At 48.7% G+C, this 12,082-nt stretch overlaps 1 protein-coding gene across 1 annotated transcript in view; it reads left to right on the forward strand.

Annotated features, from left to right (window-relative positions):
• Nucleotides 1–3,081, forward strand: part of Kdm5b (lysine demethylase 5B) — a 70,045-nt gene extending 66,964 nt beyond the window's left edge. Inside the window, exons 26-27 of the mRNA XM_070041812.1 lie at nucleotides 1,531–1,851; nucleotides 2,379–3,081. Coding sequence (XP_069897913.1) covers nucleotides 1,531–1,851; nucleotides 2,379–2,516 — 459 coding nt within the window. The 3' untranslated portion in view covers nucleotides 2,517–3,081. The remainder of the gene's footprint in view (nucleotides 1–1,530; nucleotides 1,852–2,378) is intronic.
• The last annotated feature ends 9,001 nt before the right edge of the window (nucleotides 3,082–12,082 follow it).

The following is a 12,082-nucleotide window of genomic DNA, read 5'->3' on the forward strand; positions in this document are numbered from 1 at the left end:
TTTGCTTTTTAGTTAGTCAGGTAACCTTATTCCCATGGAATAGTATTGAGATGTAAGATTAGATGTAAGATTATTAAGAGAAGTACTGCATAGGTGAAAATGTAATAGCTGGGTGCTTGCTGGTGGCTCATGCCTATGGTTCTAACACTTGGAAGGCTCAGAGCAGAAGGATTGAACTTTGAGGCCAGCACAGGTAGAAGAGTTGGTGAGATCATATCTCAGAAATAACCAGCAGAAACAGGGCTGGGTTGGAGGTGTGGCTCAATTAGCAGCGCCAGTTTAAAACTAAGTAAAAGCAGCCCTAAATTAAAACCTTCGTATACCAAAAAGAAAGAAAAGAAAATGTAACTTTAGGGACTAGGAAGGTGGCTCAGTGGTAGAGCGCTTGCCTTGCATACCTGAGGTCCTGGGTTCGATTCCTCAGCACCACATAAGAAAAAAGAAAAAAGCCGGAAGTGGCACTGTGGCTCAAGTGGTAGAGCGTTAGCCTTGAGTTGAAGAGCTGAGGGACAGCGCCCAGGCCCCAGAGTTCAGGCCCCACGACCGGACAAAAAAAAAGAAAAAAGAAAATGTAACTTTATCTGAAAGGACCTTTTTTAAAAAATGTCAAAAATCAAACATATTCCATATGCAAATAAATGCATGTTATTCTTCTAAACCTAAGAAGAGGACAGCCAGTGTGAATGAAGGTTGAGAATGCCTGTCTTGAAGCTGGCCTTATTGATAAGTGCTGTGTAAAGTCCTTAGCACAGCTAAGGGTACTGGACCCGCCTCATTTTAGTGATCCAACCCACTCACCCCCTTGAACGGCTGTGAGAATATAGAATAGGATAGAAAGTCTAGGAAGGATGAAGCCATGTCAGAGAAGATGCTCATGAAAGGCAATGTAGCATTTACAATGTTTTCCATTGCAATTCCAAATGGTGTCGTGCAGGAGATAACTAACTGTTCAGCAGCATGCTTTCTCCTATCGAGCTGTGGCTGTAGTACATAAGGAGCACCATTGTGTAGCTCCTCAGGACCCTGTAGGTCACAGAGGGACATAAACACTTAGGGTAGAAACTGTGCATTTAGGGGCTAGGAAGGTGGCTCAGTGGTAGAGCACTGGCCTAGCATGCATGGAAGCCCTGACTGAGTTCCATTCCTCAGTACCACATAAAAACAGAAAAAGCCAGATGTGATGTTGTGGCTCAAGTAGTAGAGGGCTAGATTTGAGCAATAGAAACTCAAGGACAGTGCCCAGGCTCTGAGTTCAAGCCCCAGGACTGGCAAAAAAAAAAAAAAAAGAGAGAGAGAGAAAGAAAGAAAAGAAAGAAAGAGAAGCTGTGCATTTACTGATGGATTTGGTGAGAAGATCTGTGAGCATGTTTCACGCTCTGGCAGGTTAATCTCAAGAGAGTAAACTTAGCGGTAGGACCTGGGCGCAGGTGCGTTGGCGCGGTGGGCCATTTCTCATTCTCTTTAGCGTTGCCAGTGTAGCAGGAGGCAAAAAGTAGGCTGCAGTGGAGTTTGTTCGTCTTCTCCCCCCAGAACGACTGCTGCCGAGGGAAACGTGAGGGAACTGCCAGTCTCGAGAGAAAACTGAAGAGACGCCTGGAAAGAGAAGATCTCTCCAGTGAGCCCTGGGAGCGAGTGAAAAAAACGCGGACCCCCAAAAAGAAGAAAATCAAACTGAGCCACCCCAAGGACATGAACAATTTCAAATTAGAGAGAGAGCGTAGCTATGAATTAGTCCGTTCTACTGAAACTCATTCCCTGGCCTCAGACACATCCTATTCTGAGCAGGAGGACTCTGAGGACGAAGATGCCATCTGCCCCGCGGTGAGCTGCCTGCAGCCAGAAGGAGACGAGGTCAGTGAGGTTTGGGCCGTAGAGGACATGCTCCCCCTAACTGACTCCCTGTAAGCTAGACCTCGCCTCACTGGGTCTTTCTCTCCTGCTTGTCTGCTTTGAGCCGATCTGAGCGGACTGCTCCGCCTCCCCCACTGATCTCTGCTCTTAACCACCGTTCCTGGGTCTCATCCCTTCTCTTGAAGAAACTCTCGTTCTTCCCTTTTTCCTTCTCTCGCTCCTCCAGCTTTCACCGTCCCGGCGCTATGAAGGTGGGAGGGATGCAGAGGCAGTGCCTAAGTTTATGCGTACTGCCACTGACTGCAGCTCTCAGCCCAAAGCAGTCGCGACTTGAAGAATGACTTTGACTCGGTTGCTTTGGCTGGTGGGCCAGCCACGCTCCTGTGGCTTAGCTGCAGTGCCCGAGGTCCCAGTGGTGGGCCCGTGGCTGTTAGTGGCAAACGGCCTGAATTTCTTGAGGCTGCCCTGCCCACGTGTGAATGGCATTTTTCCTCTGAACCCCCCATCTCCCTGCTCTTTGTAACCAGGTGGACTGGGTCCAGTGTGATGGCAGCTGCAATCAGTGGTTTCATCAGGTCTGTGTTGGTGTTTCTCCAGAGATGGCAGAGAAGGAAGACTACGTCTGTGTGCGCTGCACTGGGAAGGACGCCCCAAGCCGAAAGTAAAAACAAAACAAATGCCCCCCAGTGTAATTCAGGACTCCAACCAGGAAGATCTCCTCAAATCTCAGCAAAGCTACAGGACTGGTGCTAGGCCAGCCTGTACACGGTGCTATTTCTATTCCTACGGGATCATTTTTCCAGAACTCTTTGAAAAAAAGAAAAAAAAAACAACTAAAAAATTTTTGACACTTTTTGTATTTTTTCCTTGAGAGCTGTTTGTGGTGTTGGGTGACGCGGATGTTTCGGAAGGGTCTGTCTTGTCCGTTGGGAAGGCATCGATCGGAGCCAGCACCTTCTGTACAGCGCTGACGAGGTGCCTCCTGTGGGATTTACCGGCCTACGAGTCCAACTCGCCAGAGGGGCCCCAGAAATTCCAGTAACCCCTCGTTGGAGGAATCTTTCTCATTTACTCTGTTACTACATCGGGGATTTTAAGTTGTTCACTTTTGGGGGTTTTGTTTGTTTCTTTATCCACTTTTCTTTTCTCTGGTAGACTTAGGTTTATTTATCTGAGCAATAACTTCTATGTTGGTTTCAGTGGCTGGAATTAAAACAAAAACAAAACAAACTCCCGAACAGTGTGTTGGTGCTTTAGCCTGGGCTCATGGACAGAAGGCAGATGTCTAGTTTCTGGTGTCACTGATGCACTGTGACGTAAAAGAGGATGGACTGAGCTGTAAGTCATCGCCACGGCTGTATTTTGGCTTTTGCCCTGCCCATTTCTTCCTCTCCTACTTTTTTGGTAGCTTGTATCAAATGTTGCGTTTATATTGTGGAATAAATCCTTGGTCCTAATATAACACTACATGTTGGTTATTTAGAGCCAGAAACCACAGCTGCCCCGCCCTGGTCTCTCTCTGCCGCTTCGGCGCAGGAAGGCTGCAGACACGGTGAGGGGCCGGCGCCTGCCCTTCCAGGTGGGCCACAGGCCTCCCAGTGCGCTGATGAAGGGTTGTGAGCTCAAAAAACGAGAACCTGCTTTTAAAACCGTGCTCTGTTTTCCAGTCCTGCAGTCAGTCCTCCTGTGAACGGGATTCCTTCATTACATTTGAAATGACAGGAAACTTGGTGTATGAAGGATTTTCTTCTTCTTCTTCTTCGTGGGGTTGTGTGTCTGGTCTGACCCCCTGCTAGCCCTGCCTCTCCAGCTCCGTCATCCTGCTGCTCACACTGCTCGGGGACAGCAGTGGAGCTGCCGAGGGATGCCTCCTCCTCTTCTGAAATAGCTCAGTTCTGCAGTACAGAAAACGTCTTGGTGATTGAAGACTCTTGCTTCCTTTTTCCTACTCCTAGTCATACTCTTGTTTATTTTCCCTCCATTCTACATCTGTAAACCAGACAGTGGCAGAACAAAAGTAGGAAGCAGTTAAGTGGTGTGGCAGAGATGCACTCTACAGCTCCTTCCATGCCCTTGAGATCATGCAGGTTCCACAGGGAGGAGTCCTGCTCACCTGCAGTAGTTGTGGTGTTTTGCCCTGGCCAATGGAGTTTCCAGGGCCAGATGGAAAGAGCAATCTTCAGTGCACAATGAAGCCTTTAAAAACCCCAGATTCTGAGCCCCACCCCCAGGAACGGAGTAGTGCGCCTCTGTCCCTGTCTTCGCCATCCACTGAGAAAAGCCTCACAGTCCATAAGCTTTAAAGGGCCCCGTGGGGCTGTGTGCAGCTCACCAGAGTGCATGTCCAGGCACTAGCTTTCAACCCCTAGGCCATAAAACAAACAAAGCCTTGGCCTGTGATGGGGGTCTCACCTGTCTAGAGGAGTTTCATCCTCTACCCCAGCTTTCCTCCTCCCTGCATGGGTTGTGCCTAGTCCTTGGCTGTAGCAGCGTGGACAAAGCTTTGTACATGGGTTGATGCTGAAGTTGAGAGTTAGTTGCCCAGAATTACACTGCTGGTGAATGACAAAGCCTGGGCGTTCACTTCTAGTTCACCCTACCCTTGTGCGCTGTCAAGTGCACAGGTACCATTTGCTCTCCATCTTAGGCCTTTAGTCAACATGACTGCAGACCAGTGTAGTTGACCAAAAATGGCCTCTCATGGTGTGAGCTGTGAAGCAGGGCTGTGCCCTACACAGACCCTTGAAGTGTGGGAGAAGATGAGCCATACAGAAGCCCACCTGGGTTTCTACTTCAGTGGTCCTGCAGCTAGCTGCAACTAGCTAGCAGCTAGTCCTCTCTGAGGACTGTTCATTGCATTTCCTTCCAGATCAGATTAGGGTTTCATATGTAGACGTAAGGGCCTTGCCTGTACATAGTCACTCGGTGGGAGAAAAATTTTGCAATTTCCACTAGCTGTGAAGAAGGTTGACTTGTTTGCAGCATCGATGTAGCATCCTGGAAATTGGAACTGTTTCCATTTCAAGGTTAACCTCAAGCAGAAGTGCCACTTGTGGTGGAGGATGTTACAAACATAACTTGCCCTGGATTTTTCTGCCACAAAGAGCTTAAAAAAACAAAAAAACAAAAAAAAAAAACAAGACCAGAGATCTTGAGGCTTTGGATCTACACTGGAAGAATTGGCCGAGATGCATCTAGTTTGCCATTATACCCACCATAAATAGCAATGTGATCTGGGTGTGGTGGCATACTCCTATAATCCCAACACCTCTGAGAGCCTTAAGGCAGGTGGGTCTCGAGTTTGAGTCCAGCCCAGGTAAAAAGGCAGTGAGCCTGTCTCAAAAGCAAAATGGCTGGTACCTAATAGCCCAAGTGTAGGATGCTTGCCTAGTATGCGTGAAAACTTTGTTCGGTCCCCAGTACTTTTATTTTCCATCAGCTAAAGCCAGCCTTCGTGTATGTCTGCAGTCTCAGCACTGGGGAGGCTGGGGCAAGACAAATTCAAGACCGCCCTGAGATACACAGTGACACTTCCATCTCTATGAATGAATGAATGAATGAATGAATGAATGAACAAAAGGGATACAATATGATCTGTTGGGCATTAGTTACTTTATAAGTAGATCTGGACAGGGCTAGATCTTAGCTTCTCTTCATGATACTGAAGGCAAGGTGCTCCTTTTGTAGTGGTTTCTCTCATACATGCTCCCCTTCCTTCCCGCCCCCCCCGCCCCTCAATAGTTCTGATGGGTATTTGGCAGTCTATTAAGACTTGCTTCTGGCTTGGCCTTGACTGATCTTTAGTGTCTGTGGGTGTTTTCCTGGGCTTAATCCTACCTAGCTCTCTGACCATATAGCAGACTGGAATGGAGCACTGGTGCTGTGGACAACACATGACATGGGGTAGAAATTGGACATTACCTTGCCAAGCACCAAGCCAGATCTGGTCAACCAGTAACGGACTGACAATAGCTAGTCTGGGCTAGATGCCAGCCTCTATTAAACGAATTTTCCCCTAGTCCTGGGCTGAGGATGGGGCTCAATGGTGTACAGCACTGGCCTAGCACCATGAAGTCCTGGATTCCACTCTGGCAGTGCCAGGTGAAGAAAGGCACATTTCTTGCTGCAGCACTGCAGAAACATTGAATTGGAGGAAACATTGTCAGAAGAAAAGCTGGGGAAAGCAGTGAAGATGCTGCTGTTGGCCTACGAACTGGCCTGAGGGGCAGGGCCCTGCCCTCAGCCACTGGCTGCAGAGCTCCAGAATAGGGCACGACTCTACCGCAGCCCTTGCCCAGTGCTCTGCACAAGGTCTTCCTGGCTTTCTGCTCTGAGGTTTCATGTGTGATGAGACTGAAAACTTGCCTCAGTAATAACTCTGTAACACTGTTGTAAATCCAGCCACCTTTAGGGCATAAAGAATTCACTGCTTCCAAATTTACGTGAACAAGCCGGGCCCTGGTGGTTCACACCTGTAATCTTAGCTGCTCAGTAAGAGGCTGAGATCTGAGGATCACAGTTGGAAGGCAGCCTGGACAGGAAAGACTGAGCGACTCTTAGTTCGTTATCCACCAAAAAGCTAGAATTGGAGGGGTGGCTCAAGTGGTAGAGTGCTGGCCTTGAGAGAGAGAAAAAAAATCTCAGGGACAGCATCCAAGCCCCAGGACTGGCACCAAAAAATGGTTTAAAAATCACTTGCATAGAAACATGCTTTTACATGTTCATCAGTGTCAACGGGACATTCTGAAGCAGTCAACGACAGCATCCATCTCCCTGGAGGGGTTTTGGGCTAATTACACAGGGTGAGGGGCTGTGAGCTGGTGGGTTTGAGTAGAATGTTCAGGCCAAACCTGCTGCCTTGTCATGGAGGGATGGAAGGCTGGGATCACGTGATCTGGCTCAGGTGAGTAAAGGCCAGGGCTCTTCTTTCTACTTTCCCTTCGATGAGAACAGAACTTTTAAAATGACCTTTCTGAGGAAATGTTATTTACTCTATTTAAAATAGAGCAAACATTGGACTGCTTGGCAAGTTGAGGAGCCATTTCACGTAGTGTTCCTCCTGCCTGCCCTGGCTGGTGCTTTTCTACCGACCGTGGTTTGGTCAAATCATCCTTTTGCACGACTGGGATGGGTGATTTGGCAGAAGCACTTGGCTTTGGCCTCTAGGCCTGTGTAGTCCTCGCTCTGGTGGAGGGCCAGGGCATGTCCTGCACACAGGAGTTCCACCTGCACAGCCCTGGAGCTTGCGAGCACATCTTAAGGCATGTGGGGGTGGCTATGAGAGTGTCTACTGCTTCAGGTCATGTGGTCTAGCCTGGTAGGCCTTCTAACTCCCAGGAGATGAGCCATGGGCTGGGAACATGGCTCAAGAGGTAAGAGTTCCTGCCTAGCAAGCTCAGAGCCCTGAGTTCAAACCTTAGTACCACCAAAAAAAAGCAAAGCTGGCAGTGTCCTGATCCTCAGCCAGTTGTGGCACAGCTGGAATTGTGTTCTGGTGCTGAGTGAGCATCTACTGTGTACGACCTTTGGTATGTAAGAAGCGAATAACTACTTCAAATATGGCAACTAAAAAAAGCTAGGGTATAACTTGCTGGTCCTAGGAGAGGTGAGCTTAGGAGTGAGCGGGGCATCAGCCTCATTCTGAGCTACTGCTCTTGCAGGGTTTCTACAGGCTTCACAATTAACAGCGTTGGCCCTGAGGTTGGGGTACCTGCTTCACCTTTGTTGCCACACACACACACACACACACACACACACACACACACACACACACACACACACACACAAACACACACACACACACACACTTCTCTTTGACACACACACCCCTTCTCTTTGATTCCAGCCTGCAAGGTGGGTGAATGTGGCCAGGGATTTAACCTTCAGTTACCAGTCAGTTGTTTGGCCCTGGCTATAGATGTTTTTACTTCTTAGAGAACCCTTGAAATCTTGGGGTTGATGGCCACTCCTCGGTGGGGAAGATGCTTCAGCAATGGCTCCCTCTTCCTGACTGCGGCAGAGTGCGTGGCCAGTGCTGTTCTGTGTTCCGTGGTGGTGCCTGTCAGACCTCTCCGTACCAGCTTAGCAAGCGGAAGCAGGGGCTGGCATAAGCTTCTGGACTAGCAGAGGTCACGGTGGATGTGAGGTCTGTAGTTTGTTTGGGCCTCCAACTCTCCACTGCACTCACAGAAACTTCAAAGAGCAAAAGTGAGCTCACTGTAAAGTCAAAGGAGCGTAATGTCCTGAAGGCAAAGCTGAAGAGGAGTTGGAGAAGGAATAAGGCCTTGTAGACTTGCAAGTCCTGGGCTCAGCGGGCTGCTCATGCACTCATTCATCGCGCCTCCGACTTAAGGAACTCTGGCTGCCATTTCAGCCATGGACACCAGGTGGCACCATTCACTTTCCAGAAAGTGCCTATGGATCCTTCGATAAATTCATGTAGGTTCAACCATCCTGTTGAAGTTGGCCAGAACGAGGGCCACAGGTTGATTGTAGGCAATCTTCAAAAAAAAAAAAAATAATAAAGATTTAAAGCGGCTAGCCCTTGCTAGAAGAGAAAGCCCTTGGGTGTTTACACATAGTCTTCCTTCTCCTCCTCTCCCCACCCCCCCCCCCCCAGTTCTGTGGCTTGAATTCAGGGTCTGGGCACTGTCCCTGAGCTGCTTTTGCATAAGGCTAACACTCTACCACTTGAGCCACAGCACCACTTCCGGCGTTTCCTGTGTATGTGGTACTGAGGAATGGAATCTAGGACTTCATGCATGCTAGGCAACCACTCTACTACTAAGCCACATTCCCAGTCCTAGTCTTCTCTTAATTCAGTCTTTAAATGGATTTATTTGCAAGTTCAAAGGAAAATATGTAGAAAAGACAGAGGTCCACTTGTTGCAGCCATCATAAATTACGAGTTGACTATGGGAATAAGTTAACTTAGAGGTTGGTTAATTCCCTCAGTGCTTCGAGAAGGGCTGAGGACAGAAATTAGGAAGGCTTCCTGTGGGTCCAGATGGCTAGATCTCAGAGAAGCCGACTGTCAGGATTCTCTGCCTGCAGACTGTGCTCTGAGAATCCTGGAGTATGAGCGGCTGGAACTGGGTTCTGGGTAGCTGTTGTGTAAGGCATTAAGCCAATAGCAGAGCCAGGGCTCGAGCCCACGTCCCCTTACTGCCTCTCCTTTGTCTTTCCCCTGTGCCCAGACAATTAGTTTAGTACTTTATGCACAGTATTCTCCCCAGAACAAAATAACACTTCCTTGTGGGCAAGGATGGGGTGCATGTCCCAGTATTGGGGCTTGAACTCGGAGCTTCCCATTCTTTCTCAAGTTTTGCCCCAGTCTGTTGCTTTACCACTGGAGCCATACTTCCACTTCTGACTTCTGTGGTTGATTGAAGATAGGAGTGTTGAATATCTGTGTGCCCTGGCTGGCTTGGAATTGTAATCCTCAGATCCCAACCCCCTAAGTAGGATTTCAGCATGAGCCACCTTTTTTGGTTTAGAGTTTTAAATAAATTCAAATCAAGGCTGTTATCCCTGAGGTCCGTGAGCCTACCCATCTCTCCATCCCGGTCCCTGCCTTCACCAATAAAGAAGGCTATGCCCAAGGCTCCTACTTTTTGCTCAGGAATGTGTTTGCTCAGGGATGTGTTTCCAAGTCTGTATTAGTGGCAATCACAATCATCGGGAGAGAGAGTGTGTGTGTGTGTGTGTCTTTTTCCCCTTCTAATTATAATCTCATGCACTGGAATCATGGGATGGGGTAGACAGGGTGGGATAAGCCAGAGGAGTGGTTATTCTGGCCTGGGTACTTCTAGTAAGTAACAGAAGAGGGCAGCAGAGAGCCAGGATTCAATCCTTGCCTCCTTAGTTCTCGATTCCTTTGCCCTAAACCAGATGCCAGTTCATCCTGAAACGTCCATTTGGGAGGATATTGGGGTGTAAGCTTAAAACAAAAGCTCAGGACTTGATTCTCTATTGGCTGATAGAAGCCAATTCCTAAACTACTGGTGGTCCTGCTTTTGCCCCCAGCACATGGGGCACGTCTGTCTCCTGTTCTCATCGTGCCCCAGATTTATCGCTCCACAGACCTTCAGAGCACAGACCCTGTATCCTGGGAGAACAAGATGTAGCGTAGGAGGGACTATGCAAATAGATCTCGCCTGCTTCCTGCTCCACCGGGCAAGCATAGCTATGAGGGAACTGGAAGGAAGGGTGAATTGAATTGCTACTTGAACTAGGTCATTGCCAGACTGTGTGGCCTTGCAGAGAACGGGGGCCTGGCACACTTATAAAGACAGACTGGTGTGCACCATCCCTAGGGGCATGTTGGCCTCTTTCCCCTTCCCCTGTACTCTGGGTGCGTCCTCTGTAGACATTACCTACAGTCTGTCAGAGCCACTGGCTGCAGTAAGCTGCCTAGGGGCAGGTCTTGGTTCTGTAGAACCTTTGAATATGGAGACTGAGGGTAAACTCTGCATCTGAGGGTAGATAAGAACCAGAGAAGTGGCCCTAGGAGCTGGTGCTCAGAACCTGTGGAAATGGCTAGAACAAGCAAGACATACACCCAGAGAGAACGAAGCCCCGAGTCTGATGGAATGCCCCTGATTATGCTTGAGGCTAGCATCTGAGATTTGTCCTCCTCCTCCCCAACGATAATGGAAAGTTGTAGCTGCTGATGCCCATGTTGGTCTCCCTCTACCCCCCCCCCCCCCAATAGCTTTATTTCCAACCTTAGTTTAGAGAACTGAGAATTTTTTGAAATGGTACTGGGTTTGAACTCAAGAGTTTTTTGCTGGTTATTTGGGAGAGGGAGTCTAGTAAACTTTTCTGCCTGCTCTGGCCTTGAACCATGATCTTCAGATCTGTCTCCTGGGTATAAGATTATATAGCCTCTGGATTATAGTATGAGCCACTGGCATCTGCCTCTGTGTGTGTGTGTGTGTGTGTGTGTGTGTGTGTGTGTGTGTGTTAGAGTGAATCTAGTTCAGTCCTATTCAAACCTCCCACCAGCCAGGCCATCAGTAGGAGGAAGGGAAGGCAGCCATCCATCCCTGGCTCTAGACTTGCTGGGTTTCTTTGAGAAAGTCACTTGACTTCTCTGAGACATGATGGGACCGTGACCACCAGTGAGGCCCACAGTACCTCCTGAGCATGTGCTGATGATCTCAGGGGCTCAACCAGCCTGAGCCAGGGCTCAGCCAATGAGATTCAAAGCAAGGTCGTCTGGCTCTGGAATTCAAACCAGGGATCACTCTGCCACATGCCTGCTGCTGCTTTTTGTCTTCCCTCTACTTCTGGCGATGGAGCCCCGGGCCCGGCCCACCCTGGCGAGGCCTGCAGTATGGTCTCTTTGAGAGGCCAGCGGGGGACAGACCTTCCTGGCCCTCCCAGCTTTTTATTTTTTCCTAATCGTTATTGTAAAGGTGATATACAAAGAGGTACAGGTTCATAAGTCAGATAAACAGCACATTTCCTTTTGGACAATGCCAGCCCTTCCCTCGTTCTCTTCTAGCTTTTCCCTTCCATCCCCATCCACACGTTGTATAGTTCATTTTCAACAGAGTGTCTAGTGAATGCCACTGCTGCCTCTCTTCACCCTTTGTCCCTCCATTTCTTTTTTTCTTTTCTTTTGGGTCCGGTCGTGGGGCCTGAACCCTGGGCCTGGGCACTCTCCCTCAGCTCTTCAGCTCAAGGCTAGTGCTCTACCATTTGAGCCACAACATCACTTCTGGGTTTTTTCTTTTTGTTCATGTGGTGCTGAGGAATCAAACCCAGGGCCTCATGCATGCAAGGCAAGCACTCTACCACTGAGCCACCTTCCCAGCCCCTCAATATTATTTTGTATGATCTGAGTGGCTTTTCTAAAACATGAAGTTAATCAAGTCTCTTCTGCACTTAATTCCTTCAAGGTTTTCCACTGGCTTCTGGAAGCAGTCCAGACCTCTCGCTGACAGACTCTGGTGTGATCTTGCCTTTGCTTCTCCGTCTTTTCACTGCAGCCCCTCCCTGAGTGGAATAATCATGGACGTGTGTGTGTGTGTGTGTGTAATTTATTTATTTCGGTCAATCATGGGGTTTGAACTCAGTGCCTGGGCGCTGTCTCTGAGTTTTTTTGCTCAAGGCTAACACTCTACTACTTTGAGCCACAGTGCCACTTCTGGTTTGTTGGTGGTTCATTGGAGATAAGAGTCTCATGAACTTGCCTGCCTGGGCTAGTTTTGAAGCATGATCCTCA

This window comes from Dipodomys merriami, unplaced genomic scaffold (genome assembly GCF_024711535.1).
Source record: "Dipodomys merriami isolate MVZ:Mamm:240054 unplaced genomic scaffold, mDipMer1.0.p SCAF_31, whole genome shotgun sequence".
Taxonomy (NCBI): Eukaryota; Metazoa; Chordata; class Mammalia; order Rodentia; family Heteromyidae; genus Dipodomys; species Dipodomys merriami.